The sequence below is a fragment of the Lissotriton vulgaris genome, chromosome 7 (genome assembly GCF_964263255.1).
Source record: "Lissotriton vulgaris chromosome 7, aLisVul1.2, whole genome shotgun sequence".
NCBI classification, from domain to species: domain Eukaryota; kingdom Metazoa; phylum Chordata; class Amphibia; order Caudata; family Salamandridae; genus Lissotriton; species Lissotriton vulgaris.
This window is the reverse complement of record NC_141695.1, coordinates 1,759,683,481-1,759,705,084: the sequence shown is the minus strand read 5'-3', so window position 1 is coordinate 1,759,705,084 and position 21,604 is coordinate 1,759,683,481. Positions and strand designations below refer to the sequence as shown.

Sequence of the window (21,604 nt, the reverse complement as noted above, 5' to 3'; positions counted from 1 at the left end):
GCCATACCATCTTCGGGGACATTATAAATCTGCAAATGATTGCGCACCGCAATGCGGCTATGTTGCGCAATGTCCACCGCAGCCATAGTGACACAGAAAGAAAAAAGGTACAAAGAAAACTTTGTAGCACAACTGGGTAGTAATTCATGAAACCGTTTTAGAAAGATTCAAGCTTGAAAGGACCTATACGCATACAGGTAGGTTTGTCCGACACCACTGTTAACCGGAAACAATAGTGAAGGTGTTAAGGACCGAATGATGCACTACTCAAGTATCATGCAATAAGACCACCAACGATTGGGCGCCATGTTGCAGGGATTCCGTGCTCAACCAGAACTGTGCATAGAGGCTTGGAACCTCAGTGAATTAGGGTGTGCCAAAACTTACCTTAATACCCAAAAATCCCCTACCAGACTAGATACAGTGTCTCATTGGTCATTATAAACTCCCAATGCTTCGACAAACCAGAACATGGACTTAGTACACCTCAGGTAACGTGGAACACATGAACACTCTTTTGTTATACAATGATTTCAATCCAGAACAAGGAGTAAAAGAGGACACGTGCATATTTGAAATGTTTATTCACTAATGCAGTGTTCTCAAACGCAGTATCTTAGCTAATACAAGAAAACATATTATAAGAAACAAAGTAATCAGCATAGTCACTAATCCATAGAACACAAACGGCGAAAGCATGATATTATGCTAAAATGAATAGGGTTTAACAAAACCTAATTCTCACCCTCCCTAGCTAGTATATTATATAATATCTAAGAAGGTCTCTTTGGGTTTTAGCAGAGCGGCCCCATACCTCAAGATCCTAGTGGTAAGGGATCACATCATTAGCAACCAGCTCTTCTGCATGTGAAGCACCATCAAGTGTGTTTGTATGCTCTCGTGCAAAGCAATATAAAATGTGCCTAAAGCACATGTATGTTATGTCTAGGAACGTGCGAAGATCAGTGCTCACAACAACCACTGTGTTGAGATATCCTTGAAGGTTTCAGCACTTACTGTACAGACACAGCTCGTCAAGCAAGGCTGATATCAGTGTAACAACATATCATTCTCGTATGAATCAAAAACATTCTACTAGGCTCAAAGCTAAAGCAACAACTATGTGTCGTGTGCAAAAGCAGCAGAAAGGTAAAATGGCGTTTAAACCCCTAAAAAGCTCATGCTAACTAACATGTTGTTGACATCACATTTTAGTACAGGGTGAAGTCAGTGGGAACCCTCCAACAGCCATTAGAAGTGCAATACAATCATTCTTTTAGTATGCCTAATGTAATTGTATATACATGGCTCCCAACATGCATTGAAGCCAAAGCCCCTGTTCTGGCAATTCTCACAAACTAGACCATAAAAAGCTGTCAGTATAGATGCTTATGGTATTGCTGCTGAACACGAGGCTTTTTAAAACTGTGCTAGTTAGTTAAAAGATAGATCCAGGATGACGGGTCTATTCTTTATCAACAGAACAGATGTAGGGCAGGGTGCAACACTATGGACCACGGATTCTACCCAGTGGCACTTTGCATTAAGGTCATTATGCGGATAGCTGTCGCTTCCTTGACGTCTGTACTGTTTTTGATGCAGTGGAGATGGAAACACTTATGTCCAGTTGGTAGAGAAGAGGAGGCCTTTGGCATTTACTTCACACAAAAGTGGGTACAGTTGGACATTGAAAGATGCTGTTCGGTAACCAAACTATTCTTGTTATACTCTGAAAAACTAAACTGCTAGCAAATGTCTTTAATAATAGTGGGTCTAATTTCTCCCTCTTCTCATAATGGTTATGTCTCCATTATTTCAACGTCTACTTTGTACATTGCCCTGGTTTCTTTATAGGTTAAATCACCATTAGTCAAAACTGCTCTAATTTTTGTTCAATATACCACTAATTATGTTTATTTATAATTTTACTTACCGTAATGAATTTGTTACAGGAACTAAACATGTTATTTCAAGTCTTAAAAGTAAAAAAATAATCAATTTGATGTTTAACTACAAAATATAATTGCTTCTGTAACAAAATTCATAATTGTCACAAGTCACAGAAATTATCTGAAATCAGTCTGAATATAAGTGGTCACATTTGAAGCTGAACACATTGTTACCAAAGAATTTCAATTATTAAATAAATCTTATGCAAGAGGTCATCTTCTGGTGCTTAAGAGTACTAAAGTTTCTTCTCCAACACACTGAGTCCTCTCAGCCAAAGCATCAGGGCCTAAAACAAGAAAACAATTATAGATTAATATTTTCAAATGGAAATCTTGTCTTCTTCAATCTCAGGTAAGACTCTCGATGATGGAAACTGTGGTCTGTACTGTTTTCATTTTTAGGTATAGTGTAAAATGCAACTTTACCAGTCTTATAAATATTATTACTAATCCTCCTTATACTACTCGTACTCTTACTCATACTACTACTAATAATAATAATACTCATAACCATTATCATATTCATGACAATTCCTAGAAAGGGTTGAAGCTCCAGTCACACTCTGAATCAGCTTGTAATTGTGTAAATTACGATTTTCCTGCTTATGGTAGCACAGAGCTTAACTCCTCTGCAATTTTGTGAGTTCTCTAGAGAGTCACCTAAAGGATACTTCCTTTGTAAACTACTGATGCCTCCTTTGTAAAGCAATAATGCCACCTTTGTAAACCATTGATACCTCCTTTGAAAAGCATTGATGCCACCTTGGTAAACCATTGATGCCTTTTTTAAACCAACAATGCCTCCTTTGTAAAGCATTGACGCCTCCTGTGTAAACCAGTAATGCTTCCTTTTTAAAGCATTGATGCCTTCTTTGTAAACCATTGATGCCTCCTTTGTAAACCATTGATACCTCCTTTGTAAACCATTGATGCCTCCTTTGTAAACCATTGATGCCTCCTTTGTAAACCATTGATACCTCCTGTATAAAACATTGATGCCTCCTTTGTAAACCATTGATGCCTCCTTTGTAAACCATTGATGCCTTCTTTGTAAACCATTGATACCTCCTGTGTAAACCATAGATGCCTCCTTTGTAATCTATTAGTTTACATGGTGGTACAAATACATCATGTCTCATGCCCAATTCTCCTTCAATGGTCAAAATAATTAGCGATTTGTTTATAAACTTTTATTGTGTTATTCAAATTACTGATTGGTGGTCAACAATTCGTCACATACTCATAAATCAGATTCAAAACAATATCCTTGTTGCTAGCTTTCATACATTCATTATTAGAGATAGACCCCTCACAACCACCAATGGCATTAAAAACAGACACAACGCATGCCTAGTCTGACATATTACTATGTTCATCCAGATCTCTAATTGGTAATCTACACAACCCCTTCTGTTCAATCCTCCAGATATTCTGGTCAATCCTCCAGATATATATATATATCTACAAAATGATATTCCTGTAATCTAGACATCAACCTTATCATTTCTGAAGAAGCAGTTGCAGTTCTCCTACCACAACCATCAAACCCAGACATCATGAACTGTTACTATTTCAAAATCTTTCCCCCATAACTAGCTTTTCAACTTTTGTACAGCCCACCCACTGGTAAAGACTTCTTTCTCAATAGTACTGTACTTCTTGCTGCATCTTTTAACCCTCACAACAGCTTCTAAACCACTGGCATCTACTGTGATGATTTTTCTTCCATTGGGATCATATGATTTAAGTGCAGATGCTATTATAATAACCTGTTTGATGTCCTGAAAATCTTTCTCTTGCTCTGAACTCCGTTCCAATCTAGTCTTTTTTTTTTCCAATCTAGCCCTTTTTACTTTTTTTTTTAAAGTAATCTCCTTAATGGTTCAACTAACATTATGTAACCTTTAATTAAAAGTGCATAATATTCACTAATTCCAAGAAATGACTTTAACGCATCTTTGTTGATGGGTGTAGGCTTTTATTAAATCAACTTTTGGCTTTAATACCTGCGAAAGATACAGTATGTCCCACAAATTCGACAACTGTTTTCAAAATTTACATTTAGATTTAGTGACAGTCAAACATCTATTTTCAAGTATCTTTAATACCTTGTTAAAAATGTCCTTATGTTCTCACACAGTCTTAGCATGAATCAAAATGCCATCTTAGAAGGTCTGAACAGCTTGCATACCCTCCAAAAGATAGTCTATTAATGTTTGGAACACACTGGAAGCTGATGCCAGACCAAAAGGCAGACAGATATAGAGATACGCTTCAAAAGGTGTAATAAAAGTGGTTACATCTTTTGAACTTTCAAATAACTTCACTTGATGATAAATCAATATTTGAAAAATATTTTGCACCACTGAGTGATTTACGTCTCTTCTGTATTTTCGGAAGTGAATGACAATCCACTATGATGCTTTTACTTAATGATTTTACAACTGCACAAAGTATATGTTCACTATTTGTCTTCTTTGTAATCAATATTGCTGAAACCCATTCTGATGAGTCATTAGGTTCTATTCCACCATCTTTACACAGTGTACTGAATATTTCTTTCAGTTCTTTCTGACTGGAAGTGGTGCATGTTGTACATTATGAGTCACTGGTATGGCATTTTCTTATAATCTGATATGATCCTCAAATCCTTTTACGCAACAATTAGATGTGGAAAATACCTTATCATGTGTTTCCAACACCTCAAGTACCAACTCCTGCTCTTTCAGTTCTACACTGAGAATAGGCATATCTTTGAACAGTGTGGATTTCTCAGAACCAGGTCTGAGCAAAATACGAAGTTTACCAAGATCTTGCCATTCTACTATATCTATTCTTGTTACGGCCACATACATTTTGTTTTTATGGAAGGTCCTTTGAACTTAGGTGTCATTAATGTATTCTAGCATTTCAATGTCAAATTATCACATGCTTTTGGATTGTCATCTGAACGTATCAATTTCACATTCTTCCACAATCTATAAAATGTACGATCAGCCAAAATTGAAATTAGAGAACCTGAATCAGCCATTACCTAATGGACCTTTCCATTTTCTTTGTTTTGAGTCAACAGTAAGTACAATGTTGGAACACATTTCCTCATCTAAATCATGTCCTGAATTCATATTTACTTTGCTAGCTGGCATGGTATTTCTATAAACAGCCCCAAAAAACCCACTTTTTCGCACTTCATACATATTTCTCCAATAACGCTACAACCTTAATGATTTCCTAAGTGATTGTTTGAGCCACATCTAAAACAATTAAAAGACTTTTATTTTTATAGGTTAAGTCAGAGTCTAGTTCTGAGGCTTCTTAGGTGTGTGCACGCATATCCGAGTGCTTGGGCCTATCAAGGATAGTTGACATCCCCTGGCTGATTTTTCTAAAGAAGCCTTTTCGAATTGTTGGACATGAAAGAGTTGCATAACAATCCATCTACTAATATGGCAAACACAAAAGATATAGTATAATGTAACTTTTTTACTTATTAAACTTATAATAGTCTAAGGGAAGCACAGAGTATGCCAGCACCTGTAAGATATGTGTCACTGCTGACAAGAAATGATACAGAACCATATTTAATCTGTGTAAAGAACCCTGTCTATAGGCGGTACCTATCTCGTTTTAGATTTTGCATAATCCACTTTCTATGAACCTTACCTACTAAAAACTGCTGGTCCCACAAACTACCACTGTGTCGGTTTGATCAAACATCTGCACAAAATTACTTGCAATTTCCTCCTGGTCTGCTCTTCATACGAGGCCCCAAGGCAAGACCTTTCAATACCCAATTAACATAAATTGAATTTTAGACTCCATCTTGAAGGTCTAGGTTGCATACAGCGCCTGGGAAATGAAGATATTTGTTGAACAGTTCTTAACTTCTTAAAGAAAAGCATAGCACTTAGAAAGAAACATGAACAGGTTCATGAGGCTTATAGCTCAGCTGACTACAGTATTATCTAAGCTTAAGCCTTGAGATGAAGAAAACTGGGATATTACAAATTAGCCTGTTTTATGTCACAGCATTAAGCATGAAATGTTGAATTGCAGATTAGAACATTTAAGATCTTAAATGATGATGTCACTAGCAATGTCTGTATATGTATCTTTAACAAATCTTAGAATATATCCAGCAATGTTTTAAATGCAATGTGAAATTATGGTTTGTTATGTAATGTTCTTAAATTTGATGCTTTTAGGGATTTATGCAAATCTGAATGAAGATGTTATGATGATGATGTATTAAAAGGCTTTTTTACAAAGAATGTGCCTGACTTTGTTTCTCCTGTACAGTCGTAGAAGTTCCTCCACTTTTTGAGTTTGTTTTCTTTTCGTGGACAAAACAAACTGATTGATTTTGTGTATTTCCTGATGGAACATCTTTGTGGATAAGAAAGATCTTTCAATGCCTTTGACTATGTCTGTGACATGAATAAGTGTTGGGTTTTGACAGGACAAAAGTCTTTCTTAGATTTTTTTAGAATAACTGTGAAATCCAAAATATCTCTCAAATATCTATCCATCATGTCTCCATATTCACACGTAGCTGGTAAAAATACATAAACCTGCAATGTACTCTTCAATACTTTCTTTTTACTGTTGTTTTCTCATATTAAAAACATGCCTTTCCACCATGAGATTTGGTGCTTCAATAAACAGTTTTTGCATCCTTTTTACTGCCGCCTCGTATTCAATTAAAGGTACAAATGACCTGCTTCAATCTCTTGTAGGTTATCCAAAAACTCTTGACCTGTCATACCCAACAAGGCTTTATGCCATCCTTAGCAATTAAATAGTTTTCAAATGACGTGCCGATTTCTCCATCTTATTACTTGTTTCCCTGGTGACGGAATGGCATGCTGACTAATAACTTGTAGAGGAATTTATTTATGTATTTATTTATTTATTTATTTAGCGTGTTTATAAAGCGCTAGAATAGACTCCCAAGGGAGTATCTCCGCGCTATATGACTGCCAAGATCTGCAGGAGATCGAATTACATGACTGCACTCTAATTCTAAACTATACGGTTAAGGCCTGGAACAAGAACGTCTTCAGCTTTTTCCTAAAGGCCAGATGGTTTTCAAGCTGCCTAAGCTGGAGAGGAAGGCCATTCCATATCTTCGGTCCCCTTACCGACAGAGCCTTACCCCCTTGCCTTGCCCGCTTGATCCTAGGAATCGTAAGAAGCAGTTGGTCACTGGACCGTAGGGCACGGGAAGGGACATACGGCACAAACTTGTCTGCCAGATAAGAGGGACCCAAACCATGAAGTCCTTTGTGCACCGTACAACAGATTTTAAAGATGACTCTCTGGCGAATGGAAAGCCAATGAAGCCTGGCAAGAAGTGGTTTTGATGGTGTTCTGGGAGGGGCATTTACTACCAGCCTAGCTGCAGTGTTTTGCACGACCTGTAACCTGTCTAGATCCTCCTCATTAGCTGACAACAGGAGGCCATTACAATAGTCGAGACGACTAATAACCAGCGCCTGGACCAGGAATGTTATATTAACAATAATAATAGAACACACTCTTTTTTTTTTTTTTTTAATTATTTTTATTGAGATTTGAGTTGCAAGTTTAAACAGATTATAACATATCCTTCACTTATTCAAAGTATACATATACATTTTGTAAAAAATATAATCAAAAAAAAGTGCAACATGCAAAAAATAGAGAAAGGAAGAAGATAGATCTTATAAAAATCATTACTCCATCAATCCATTTTTGAATTGGTGTCCAAATTTTTATGCCAAGTAGTTTCCTTTTTCTTCCCTTGGTTCCATATATTGCCAATTCAAGTTTGTGTCTGGCTAAGAAACGACCCCTCCATGTGGAGAACGACGGTGGTTCTGGGCTAATCCAATCCTGTGTGAGTGTGATGCATGCGCGCAATTCAGACATCATGATAAATAATACATTGTTTTTTTCTAGGTCCATTGAGTCTTTGGAGACACCAAATAATATTAATTCAGGTGATATAGCAATAGTTTTACAGAAAATGTTTTCGATGAATTTTTGAATATCAGAGAATAACCTAGCAAGCTTTACACAGGAATGAAACATATGTATTGTGTCAGCCCCTCTCATATTACATCGATTACAATTAATTCCAGTAGTAGAGCCCCATTTCAAATCTTTGGCAGGTGTGTAATAAAGATCACACAGAATCATATAATGTTGAGTGCGAGTACGCCCAGAAAATAGGAAAGAGGTAGCCATTTTAATCGAATCTTTTAGAAATAGATTCTTTGTTCCTAATTTCTCTTCCCATTTATCGCACAGGTTATTAAAGTAATCCGGGAGGTAAGTCATTAACATATTATAATAATAGCCTATTTTTCTTTTATTGGTTAAACTATCTATAAGCAAAATTAGCATTAAATCCTGCCTTGCTACATTAGAGGGTAAGTGTAAAAAGCTATGAATCTGTAAATATTTAAAATAATCATGAGAAGGAATTTTGAAATTATTTTGAAGTTCACCAAAAGAAAGTAACGAGTCATAATTATTTGTGTATAAGTCAGAGAAAAAAAAGATCCTCTTAGTATCCCATTTTTTCATCACCTGGTCTCTAAATATAGAAGGGAAGCAATGGATTGAATTTAATGGAAAGGGGCGACCACTCGGTCCCCCCGAACGTATGGCAGAGTGCCTCGATCCCCCCGGGAAGCCATTTTGGGCGGGAGGCGCGTCTCGGCTGGTATGCCCGAAGCGGCGTAGCCGGGGCGCGCTTTTTCCCGCCCTAGAGTGGGCTGGCCTAGACACTGACGCGGCGGGCCACGCCCTCGGGGCAGGCAGGGGCGGGTTTACGCCCGCCCTGAAGATGGATAAAAAGGGACGCAAGACCAGAAGACATCCTCTTGTTCCTGTGCTCTGAAGCTGCACCTCCTCGCTGCACGTGAGCTCGAGACGGAACGAAGAGCCAATTTTGAGCGTTTTAATCGTTCTTGTTTGTTTTACAGTTACTTTGTTGGAGAATGCCGAAGAAGATGGGAAAACGCATGACTACTGACCAGATGCTGCGTGTTCTCATGAAGGAGATGTCCGAGCTAAAGAAGCGGGTGGACAAGAATGAGGAAGGGGGTCCAAAACGTCCTTTGGCGGGAGCAGCCCCGGAAGGGAAAAACAAGAGGCCCAGGAGGGGGGCAGCGGGTGAAGACATCCCGGGTCCCAGTGCCCCGCTCGAGGCTCCAACTCCCGTGCCGGAGGAGGGGAATCCAATTCCCGTTGTGGTCACCCCCGTGTCCGAGGATGATATGCCGCCCGAGCTGGCAGCACAATTGGCAGCGTGGTTGGGAAAAGGTAACGAGGGCGCCACGGCTGTCGATGCGCAGGCGCTGATAAAGCAATTGCGTGAGAAACGGGAAGCAGCCAAGGTGCCCGTGCCGGCTGCAGTAGGGGACAAGACACCAGGGACGATTGCGACCACAGAGGCAGCGTCAGGTGCAGGTAAGCGGCCATTGCCGATCGCGAGGGATGAGTCAACACCCTCTCGGAGAGAAAAGTTGGGGCAACATGTTCCTTTGGCAATTAAGGAAAAGATTTGGGCGGGGGAGTATGTGAACATTTTCTCACTGCTTGTTGATCATTATGAGGTAGAGCATGTAAAGAGTCAGAAGGATCTCATGCATCCGAGTGTTTGGCGCGCAAAAATGGCCGCCTTTAAAGTGAATGAGAATATCGGCAATTGGGGCAATGCTTGGGGAATCTTTACATCAATCTTGGGGGAACGTAGACCTGAGTTGCTTTCCGAGTTCCCTATCTATCAATCACGAATCATGGGGTACTCGACATCGCACCAGGGTAATCATTGGTTCTGTTACGATAATCTGTTCAGAAAGGAAAAAGAGCATAATAAAAGTTTAACCTGGGATTGTTATGATGCCTTGACTTGGGATAAAATGAAGGAGTCAGGAATGTTGAAAATGCCGTTGGTGGGAAGTAATGTTGGCGAATCCTCCCGACAATATGCGGGGACGCCCTTTCGATCAGGTACTGGTGCCGACGATTACTCGAAACCTGCCGGCAATACCGGGAAAAGGGGTTTCTGCTTTAATTACAACAGAGGTAAATGTACTAGACCCCAGGGATCGTGTAAATTCAAACATGAATGTAGTGGTTGTGGGTCGTCCCATCCTGAGTCCTCGTGCAGAGCCAGAACGGGTGATAATGGGGGGAGAGGAGGTGCCAAACAGGTCTAATATAGTCCGAGGGGCGCCTTTACCTACCCCAGTTGATACCCTGGCGATGATTCCCTGGCTCAGTGACTACCCGGATCGTACTTCTGCCGGGGTGCTGCGGAACGGTTTTTCGTATGGTTTCCGCATCCCGGTGGGGGACTTTCATGGTGTGGAAAAGTGTAAAAATCAACTTTCCGTCTTGCAGCATACGACCGTAGTACAGGATAAGATCCGGAAAGAGGTGACTCGAGGTCGGGTCGCCGGCCCGTTTAGTGTTCCCCCGGTCCGGAATTTTGTTTGTTCTCCCTTAGGGGTAGTCCCCAAGAAAGACCCCGGTGAGTTCCGACTGATTCATAATTTATCAGCTCCACGAGGTCTTTCCGTAAATGATGCAATCGATCCAGCAGTGTGTTCGGTGCGGTACGCATCCTTCGATGAGGCCGTAGCCATTTTAAATCGCCTGGGGCCCGGGGCGCTGATGGCGAAGTCAGATATCGAGTCAGCGTTCCGATTGCTCCCGGTACACCCAGACGACCAGCGTCTCCTAGGATTCATGTTTCAGGGTTGTTATTACATGGATAGGTGTATGCCAATGGGGTGCTCTATATCCTGTGCTTATTTCGAGAAATTCAGTAGTTTTCTACAATGGGTCTTCACAAAGAAAACGGGTTTCCAAGATGTAATGCACTACCTTGATGATTTTCTGTTTCTTGGGGCAGCCGGGGATCCTGAATGTGGCCGGGCCTTGGCCGAATTTTGTGTGTTAATGAAACAGTTTGGTGTGCCATTGGCGCCGGGTAAAACAGTGGGTCCTACGACTTGCCTCGAGTTTCTGGGGATCGAGTTGGACTCCATTGAAGGGTGTTTCCGTTTGCCAGCTGAGAAAGTGTTGAAGTTCAGGGCTGCGCTGCAAGTGTGTATAAATGCATCAAAAGTTACGCTGCAACAATTACAGCAGTTGGTGGGACAGTTGAATTTTGCCCTGAGGGTAATGCCAATGGCCCGCCCCTTTTCCCGTTCGATTGCCCAAGCGATGGTCGGCCTTAAAGAGTGCCATCATCGCACGAGACTATCGGCCGAGATCCGCCAGGACATGCGTATTTGGTTAGCATTTCTGGCGGACTTCAATGGTAGAATCGTCTGGAATGAACCAGCCGTGTCTTCTGAGGAGCTGGGGCTGTGGACAAATTCAGCAGGAAGCATAGGTTTTGGTGCCATCTTCGGCACGAAATGGTCGGCACAAAGATGGCCGACATGGTGGCATGAGAATGGTCTAACTAGTAATATTGCTTTCCTGGAACTGTTCCCCATCTTGGTGGCCTTGAGAACATGGCCCGATGGGTTCAAGGATCACTCTGTCATATTTTGGTCTGACAATATGACCGTGGTCGAGTGCATCAATAGTCAGGCAGCACGTTGTAAACTGGTTTTAAGACTGCTTAAGGAAATTGTTTTACTATGTATGCAATTGAACGTGCTATTCAGAGCAAAACATGTTCCAGGGGTGATGAATCAGGCGGCTGACGCACTGTCTCGTTTTCAAATGCAGGCTTTTTCGGGTTTCCTCCCCTCAGCGGACCCAGAGCCGGCACCCTTTCCCGAAGCTCTCTGGTCTCTCGGTGCCCCGAACTTCGTCACCTCGTGGGAGAGAGTCTAGCACCAAGGACGAGGAAGGCATACGAAGGGGCGTTTCGGGCCTATTTAGCCTTTTTGGGGAGTGATAGAGAGCGACTTTGGGGTCACGAGGAAGGGGTAGTGAATTTCCTGATGTCCTTACGTAGGGCTGGGAAATCGGTGGCTACGGCCCAGAGGCATCGTGCTGCCATTTCCTTTGTTGCCAGAGCACACGCTATCCAGGACCCAACAGCATCTTTCGTTGTACAGAAAGCGCTGCGTGGGTGGCAACGCCTTGAGGGTCGCAGAGTAGATGAAAGGCGCCCGATAGGTTTGGATAGATTGTCCCAGTTGTTGACCACACTCCCGGCCACATGTTCATCTCAGTTTGAGGCGGTGCTGTTCCGAGCCGCTTTTACGCTAGCATTTCACGGAGCAATGCGGGTAAGCGAACTAGTTGCAAGGAACAAACTGGATGTGGCAGGGGGTTTGTGCCAGGAACACGTTCAGATCAGGGGAGAAACAATGACTGTCTCCTTTGTAAGATCCAAGACTGATCAAGATGGGATGGGTGACTGCGTCATCATACGCAGGATTCCTGGGTCCTCCATGTGTCCGGTAAAGTGTTTAGAGGATTACCTAGCACGAAGGGTGGCATCATGGGGGGGGACTTTGTTAAGACACGCTGACGCCACCCCACTGACGAAATTTCAGTTTCAGCGGGTGCTTGCGATGTCAATTGCCGCTGCGGGCTTGAACCCGGGCGAATTTGGGACCCATTCCTTTCGGATAGGGGCTGCTACGGAAGCTACAGCCAGGGGTCTTAATGTTGAGCAAGTGAAACGAGTGGGGCGTTGGTCCTCCAATTGTTACAAAAGATACGTGCGGTTGCACATGTTGTGAAGCTGTAATAATGTACTCACGCCTCTTGTTTTTGTTTGGTTTTCAGTTACGCAAGCCTACGAGGCGGGGCGGACTATGCAGTCGACCCTACACCGGGCCAGCGGTCAGACATCACCGGCTGTGAAAAAGGAGGTGTGGGTCGTGGGCCACTCATACGTGAGGCGTGCCGCAGACGTATTCAAAGCAGGTGACATGATTCACGTAGCTGGGGAATACGGGTACAGGATGTCCTTCTACGGAAGGGGCGGTCTCTGTATTGACCAGTTTCAAACATTTTTCGAGGGTTTGTTAGGGCGGACAAGGTCACCGCCGTCTATAGTTATAGTGCATGTTGGGGGTAATGATTTGGTCACCATCGGTAGACGACTACTCCTGGAGGCAATGCTTTCCACCGTAAGTTGGTTGGCGAGGAGAGTTCCGGGGTGCACGATTGCATGGTCCCATTTGATTCCACGAAAGGTGTGGCGGGGGGCTATCTCTATTCCTGCTTTGAACCATTCTGTTAGAAAGCTTAACAATAAAATGAGTAGGTTGTTCCGTTCCAGGGCATTGCATTCTATTTCTCATAGCTGTATTAATGATGACAGTATGTATTCGGGGGATGGTGTGCATTTGTCTTGGGTGGGGAATGAGTTACTCTTAGGAGACTTCTTAGCATGGTTAAAATCGTTGAAACATGACCTTTAGGTAGGAGTTGTGTGGGGGGTCCGGATAGCCGGTCAACTATCCGGCCTGTGGCGGTAAGGTCATGATCGGTGAGCACTAATTGGAAGATCCCTATGAGTGGGCGTCACCCAACACGGATGGGAGCGCTCGGGGGAGGTGGCCTTTGGCCCCTCAACGGGGAGGCGGTCCCTTCTAAGGATGGGTCGCCGAAAGAAGAGGAAAGGCGGTCAAGGCCCCTTCCTGTGTAGGAGGGGTTACAGCCCCCTCCTGGGGAATTTCCCGGGGCCAGTGACATCTGCGACGGCAGATGCGGTAAGTTGTGTGGGGTTGGGGGGAGGTCTACTATACCTTCTAGATACCTCACACGAGTCTTCGAACGACCTTTAACTGGCGTCGAGTTGATAAGTGCCCCCGTCAAGTCAAGGGAAATTGGTAGTAGTTGCACTTGAGTACGCCTCAGTGCTGTCGCCCCTCCAAGTGGGGGGGGTATGTCTGGTTAGGGATCTTGACACCGGTTACGACCTTGCCGTTGGCCCTTAAACGTTAGGATGTACAATTTCAATATTTCAAGTAAATGTTTTGTAGGATGATAGTTCGGCTAGGAGAACCTCTGTATTAGAGAATCTGTTAAGGTTAGCCAAACATCGCAATGTGGTATGAAATTGTGCATTAATGTTTAAATGTTTATAATTTTTTGTTTTAATAAATACGGCCGGGAGGGTCACTCCCTCCCACTTCCAAAAACTTCAAGAACTGTTTCCGGTTTCCCTCCTTTGGGGATTGTGTTGAGAGGGGGTGGCGGGTATCTCAGCCATATGGAAAGGGGCGACCACTCGGTCCCCCCGAACGTATGGCAGAGTGCCTCGATCCCCCCGGGAAGCCATTTTGGGCGGGAGGCGCGTCTCGGCTGGTATGCCCGAAGCGGCGTAGCCGGGGCGCGCTTTTTCCCGCCCTAGAGTGGGCTGGCCTAGACACTGACGCGGCGGGCCACGCCCTCGGGGCAGGCAGGGGCGGGTTTACGCCCGCCCTGAAGATGGATAAAAAGGGACGCAAGACCAGAAGACATCCTCTTGTTCCTGTGCTCTGAAGCTGCACCTCCTCGCTGCACGTGAGCTCGAGACGGAACGAAGAGCCAATTTTGACCCACCCACCAGCCCCTGAGGACAGCCAGTGGTTTTAATAAATTTGATCAATTATTCTATTTCGTTTACAGGTTATTGTAGTGTTGTGTTGTTGTTGAAATGCGTAATAAAGATTGGTCTAATTTTACAAGTTTGCGATTAAAGAACTTCGGATGTAAGGTCCATTTATAAACAGGTTTTTTTCGGTCATAGTGGCCAATGTAGTTTCGTTTAGTTAGCATTTGTCGTATTTATTTTGGTCGGGCGGTAAGGTCATGATCGGTGAGCACTAATTGGAAGATCCCTATGAGTGGGCGTCACCCAACACGGATGGGAGCGCTCGGGGGAGGTGGCCTTTGGCCCCTCAACGGGGAGGCGGTCCCTTCTAAGGATGGGTCGCCGAAAGAAGAGGAAAGGCGGTCAAGGCCCCTTCCTGTGTAGGAGGGGTTACAGCCCCCTCCTGGGGAATTTCCCGGGGCCAGTGACATCTGCGACGGCAGATGCGGTAAGTTGTGTGGGGTTGGGGGGAGGTCTACGATACCTTCTAGATACCTCACACGAGTCTTCGAACGACCTTTAACTGGCGTCGAGTTGATAAGTGCCCCCGTCAAGTCAAGGGAAATTGGTAGTAGTTGCACTTGAGTACGCCTCAGTGCTGTCGCCCCTCCAAGTGGGGGGGGTATGTCTGGTTAGGGATCTTGACACCGGTTACGACCTTGCCGTTGGCCCTTAAACGTTAGGATGTACAATTTCAATATTTCAAGTAAATGTTTTGTAGGATGATAGTTCGGCTAGGAGAACCTCTGTATTAGAGAATCTGTTAAGGTTAGCCAAACATCGCAATGTGGTATGAAATTGTACATTAATGTTTAAATGTTTATAATTTTTTGTTTTAATAAATACGGCCGGGAGGGTCACTCCCTCCCACTTCCAAAAACTTCAAGAACTGTTTCCGGTTTCCCTCCTTTGGGGATTGTGTTGAGAGGGGGTGGCGGGTATCTCAGCCATATGGGGTGTATCTTGTGACTTTTCTGATACCAACCACTTTTTTGATAATTCGCCAAGCTTTATAAGCTGCTCCTAGAATCTTAAATTTTGTTTTTTTATAGTAGCTTGGTTCTATTATTTTTAGCAAATGGTGATTAGCTTCGGTGCCTAATACAAGTTCGAATATATTTGGGTATTGTGCCAAAGAAGTAGGGATTTTATTACCGACAATCAAAGGAGACATGTATTGGAGTACGGCTGCTAGATAGTAGAATAGAAAAATGTGGTGCAGCCCAACCCCCTCTATCTTTCGGTATAATCATCTTATTATATGCTCTCCTGATACCTCTATAGCCCCACAAAAATCTAACTGCGCTTCTTTCAATTTTTTGAAAAAAGCTTAAGGGATTGTTCTAAATAAGTAAATACATTTCGGCAATATGAGCATCTTTAAGACATTATTTCTGCCATGGAGAGACAGATGTAAGTGATTTATTCTTTCCAGGGTTGAATTAGCCTTTTTGAGAATCGGGGTATAATTTAAACTAGGTATTTTTGAAATAGGTGTAGTTAATCTAATTCCTAGATAAACTGCCTCAGAGACTATATTTCTAATTGGCGGTGGATTTGGACCTATAAAAAGAACTTGAGTTTTGGACAGATTTAATTTATTCCAGAAAAAGATCCAAATGTATCCGCCAATTCTTCGATCCTCAAAAAAGTTCTTTCAATATCTTTGGTAACCACTACCAAGTCATCTGCATAGGCAAGGGCTCTATATACAGTATACTAGAATTCAACTGGGAGGGTTTGGGGAAATTCCAGAAATGAACAGGTGCACACCTGTGTAACCGCAAGGTATATACTATTACAGAGTACAGCAGTCCAGGCAAAGAAGGGCGGGCGGTAATCCCTCGTAACCGCTCAAGGTGGGACCCCAAGGATCCACACAAATTGCACAGTAACAACAAAGCCCTTGCACTGGAAACAAACAGTAATTTCTTGGTGATTTACAGTTTCAATGAGAAAAGTAAGATAAGCACATCAAGATTTAAGTGAGTCGACCAATTGATGCAAAGAAAGAGTTCAAAGGATGTAAAGTTCTTGGTGTATAACACCGGTTTAATGTTCCTCTGTACTGGCCAACACGTGTTTCATCGCAGGGAACAGACTGCGAATCTTCAGGGCCTCATAAGCTATGAAACGATAATGGTAATTTGGCCACGTGTGGAGAATGAGCGTTGCTCGCGTAGTTGGCTGCCTCTCATCAGTGTTCAATGGACGCCACAAACCGGGAGGAGAAGATTTAGCGCAGTAGCGCTCGAAATCTAAGACAGGCGGATACACCTGACTATCTGCATTCCCCCTCCTGTAGTTCCCGGCGCCGTTTTTTGAAAAACGGCGCCGGGAACTACAGGAGGGGGAATGCAGATAGTCAGGTGTATCCGCCTGTCTTAGATTTCGAGCGCTACTGCGCTAAATCTTCTCCTCCCGGTTTGTGGCGTCCATTGAACACTGATGAGAGGCAGCCAACTACGCGAGCAACGCTCATTCTCCACACGTGGCCAAATTACCATTATCGTTTCATAGCTTATGAGGCCCTGAAGATTCGCAGTCTGTTCCCTGCGATGAAACACGTGTTGGCCAGTACAGAGGAACATTAAACCGGCGTTATACACCAAGAACTTTACATCCTTTGAACTTTTTCTTTGCATCAATTGGTCGACTCACTTAAATCTTGATGTGCTCATCTTACTTTTCTCATTGAAACTGTAAATCACCAAGAAATTACTGTTTGTTTCCAGTGCAAGGGCTTTGTTGTTACTGTCTATATACAGTACCTCCTAGCTGTACCGGTACTATATTCTCGTCCCGATTTAACTGATTAAGAAAGATGTCTATGTATATAGCAAAAAGAAGAGGAGAGGATGGGCATCCCTGGCGTGTTCCTCGCTGAATAGGGAATAATGCAGACTTAGTAGAGCCTATTTTTATTGCTGATACTGGGTTTTCATATAATGTCTTAAATGCATTTATTATTCCTATTCCGATACCTTTCATGGATAGCAAGTCCCAAAGATAGGGCCATGCCACTCTATCAAATGCTTTTTCAGCATCTAACAAGGTAATCCCTATTGGTGTATTAGAGGCTTCTGCCCAATCCATCATAGCTATAATTCTACGTATATGGTCAGCCGTATCTCTGTTAGGAATGAATCCATGTTGCCAGCGAGAAACAATTAGCGGTATTATCTTTGATAGTCTTGTGGCAAGTATTTTCGAATATATTTTACTGTCGGCATTGATTAGAGATATTGGCCTATAAGAAGCTGGGTTAACTGGATCTTTATCTTTTTTTAAAAACGTCATAATTACTGATGTAGCCCAAGATTCTGGCGGTATACCTTTTTGGGCCTCTAGAAAAGTAATAAGCATATCACGTTTTATATAACTTCTAAAAGACTTATAGAATTCTAATGGGATAAGGTCCGGACCAGTTGCTTTGCCTATTGCTAGTGAGTTTAGTGCATTTTCAATTTCTTCCCATGTAATCGCAGCATCCAACGCCAGCTTTTGATCACTAGAAAGGGATGGCAGGATATTTTCCATGGCAAAGTTCAAACCTACGTCAGACGAATAGTGGTCATTCTCTTGTGTATATAGTTTAAGATAAAACTCACGAAAAACTTCCAGAATTTCCTCTTGTTTATTATGCATTTGACCTGTTTCATCTTGAATTATATTAATGGTATTGAAAGCTTCTTTTTGTCTAGTTCTTTTTGCCAAAAATTTCCCTGTATTTTCACCTATCTCATATATCTGGGTTTTATAACTTGCCATCTGTTGTGCTGATTTATCTGCAAAGAATTCATAACAGATAGCTTTATTGATCGCTAGACTCGATTCTATATCCAATATTGGTTGTTGACGTGCGATTGCTGTTATTAATTCCTTTTCCCAAAATGATACTTTCTCAAATGCTTTTTCATTCTTTTCACGCATAATTTTCTGTTTTTTAATAGTATAAGAGAGAGTCTCTCCCCTTATCCCTGATTTGAACGTATCCCAGACAATTTTAACAGAAGCAGTTCCTCTATTAATATCAAAAAATTCTTTCATCCATATAGCCAACATATCTAAGTATTCTGGATCAAATAATAGTTTACGATCAAAAGTCCAGAGCTTTCGTTGAATAATTGATTTATCAGTTTTGATTTCAATCAGTATTGGGTTATGGTCAGAAATTATGCGTGGAAATAACTCAAAATTTGTATCATGAATAAACGATTTTCTAAGGAGAAAATAATCCAAACGTACAAACTTTTTATGTGGATGGGAAAAGAATGTAAACACGGGAGATGATGTTTTTTTTTCATAGACTACATCAGCTAAACCATGGTCCAGAACCAATGACCGTAAGGACATAAATGACTTCTTTTTAACTCCCTGATAGCAAGATACATCACAAATATCCTTATTAGAATCTAGGTGAATATTAAAGTCACCACAGAGTATTAATGATGAAAACCAGTTGGCCAGTTCCAGATTTAGAAGGTCCAGGATAGCTGGATCATCCACATTTGGAGCATAGACAGCACATACAGTCCATAATATGTTGTTAATTTTGAACTCTGATATTGCCCATCTACCATATTTATCTGCTTTATGCCGGATTAGTATGCCCAGGCCCTTCCTGAATAGAATAGCGACAACTTTTGTTGTTGAGCCTTGGGAAGTACATACCGCTAACTGCATGCCTAAATCTTTATATAGATGTCTATCCTTCCACATTATATGTGATTCCTGAATACACAATATATCATTTTTCATAGACTGTAAGATTTGTGCCGCAATCCCCCTCTTCTTTTTATTATTCAAACCACATATATTCCAAGAACAAACACGTAATTTTCCCATTTATAGCAACATTTACTTCGCAGATGAGGTACCAGATTATGCAAAAAACACATGTATACGATCAGGTGAGATTTCGAATATTTCTCTCTAACAAAGAGCTTAACAAAACATAACAAGATAGCTACACGTAGCGAAATAATAGACATTCTGTTTTTACTTGCAACTTCGTTTTTTTCCCCAACCCTCCCCACACCCCCCTCTGGGCTCCCCCTGAGCCCCCCCCCCCCCTCCCCACCACTCAGTGCTATCAGGGCAGAGGGACATAATTGTCCCTCGTGTTGCTGATGTGATGAGCGCTAGGTGGTTCTCATCGTGTGGTTCTTTTCATGATTATTGTACAATAATCATGAATAATAGAACACACTCTACTGTTTAATTTTCAGTAAAATACATGGCAATACTAGCTTGTTGATCGCTGTTGTAGACTATACTAAATTAACATGTGCTAATTGCTGCTTTAATTAGCTCTAACAATCATGCAGTACAGGTTAAGCTTTGTGACACTTTGGTTAAATAAAAGTGTGCCAACAGATGTTGTAATTGATACATTAATAAGTTACTGCAATAAATTCCAATTTAAAATACCATTAGAACTGTTTTCATTAGGTGCGCGAATCACCTTTGTAAACACAAAATGGTTACTGACAGAGTTTTCAAATTGGTGTGCAAATCACAGTGAAGGTACCAGTTGCAATGCTAATATGCTGGTTTTCCAAGTTGGCCACCCGCGCTTTCAGCTGCAGAAGACATCAAACGCCTTCCCTGCTCGCGGCGGAGCTTAGGTGTAGTATTCTTGCATTACATTTAATTTCCTTTGTTATCTCCTATGTAACCTTGTCCTAGCCTATCATGCTCCATGTATTTGACTTCAGGTATGGTCTGTTATGTTTGTGGACGTCGATGCCAGACTTTGGATTTGAGTGCAACTTTTTCTTTTTGGCATTTCAGTGAACTTGATCCTTTCTGAATGCATTTCTACTTCCCACATACGTGCACATGATTTTCCTGATGGCAGAAAGTTTCTGGCTACATTGGTGAGTCCATTTTATGTTTTAATAATGTCCCTGGCAGCCCCCTGACAGTTTAACTGAAGCGGTCCAGTTTGAAAGAGGCACGCAACCTTTACTGCGTTCCCAGTCTTACCTGCTTCTTTTCTCCTGCGATGTCTCCAAAAGTTCACAGAATCTGTACAGTTTATTTGTTACAATGATGCCACAGTCTACCCTATTTATGTAGAAAATATTTACATGTTTTGAAGTGTATGGGTACAGTTACCATATCTACATTGGGAGTTTGTGTGCCCTTACATGAGGGTTGATATAAAGGAGTTTGGTTCCCTTTCGTTGCAAGGTGACACTTTCCTTGCGTGCGTAAGACACCTTGTGCCGCACGATCAAATTTGATGCAGGGTTGGGTTCCCTGCGTGTAGTGTTTAAAGCTTGTTTGCCTCCTCATATGGAGAGCACTTATGTTTTTACATGCTGTCCCTTGTAGATGGTGGGAGCAGACATTGGGTTTTCAGTCCCTCTAGTCCACATGATTTGATTCCTCACATGGAGAGCACATTCTACCGTACACGTTGTTATTTGTTTAATGGTGGGGGCAGGACATTGGGTTCCAGTCCCTTTAGTCCACCTGACATGTCTCCTCACACGGAGAGAATACATTGTTTTTTACAGGTTGTCCCCTATGAAATGTGGGGGCAGGATATTGGGTTTTAGTCCCTTTGGTCCACAAGACTAGTCTCCTTCCTTGAAGAGCTTACATTTTGATGTTTATTTTGGATATTGGAGGAGGGGGATGGGTATTCTTTATTCATCTTTCCTTCTTGTCTTTAGTTCCTCACCCTCTCGTGATGCGGTGCCTCCGTCATCCCTTGGTTTGGGCTTTTGACTCTCAGTGTTTTAGTTCCTATCCTTTTTGTGATGCGGGTGGTGTTTCCCTCATCCTTGGGTTGGGGACTATGTACTATTGCTGTACGTTCATGTTTATAGTTTTATTATTTTGCTTTTGTTGTTCTTCTGTTCATTAGGGAAGAGATATGTAGTATTCTTATACTACGTTTCATTTCCTATGTTCTCTCCTATGCTACCTTGTCCTAGCTGCTCAGCCTGTGTGTCTGTGTTCTGTATGGGATGTTGGTGTGTTTTGCTTTTGTTGTTCTTCTGTTCATTAGGGAAGAGATATGTAGTATTCTCACATTACGTTTCATTTCCTATGTTCTCTCCTATGGTACCTTGTCCTAGCTGCTCAGCCT

General features: G+C 42.2%; 1 protein-coding gene across 2 annotated transcripts in view; it reads right to left on the bottom strand.

Annotated features, from left to right (window-relative positions):
• Window positions 1–567: 567 nt before the first annotated feature.
• The window catches only part of LOC147706602 (poliovirus receptor-like), a 785,245-nt gene continuing 764,208 nt past the window's right edge, over window positions 568–21,604 (bottom strand). For both annotated transcript variants that reach the window (XM_086933091.1, XM_086933092.1), the window contains exon 12: window positions 568–2,236. In XM_086933091.1, the coding sequence (XP_086789217.1) occupies window positions 2,230–2,236 (7 nt within the window). In that variant the 3' untranslated portion in view covers window positions 568–2,229. The remainder of the gene's footprint in view (window positions 2,237–21,604) is intronic.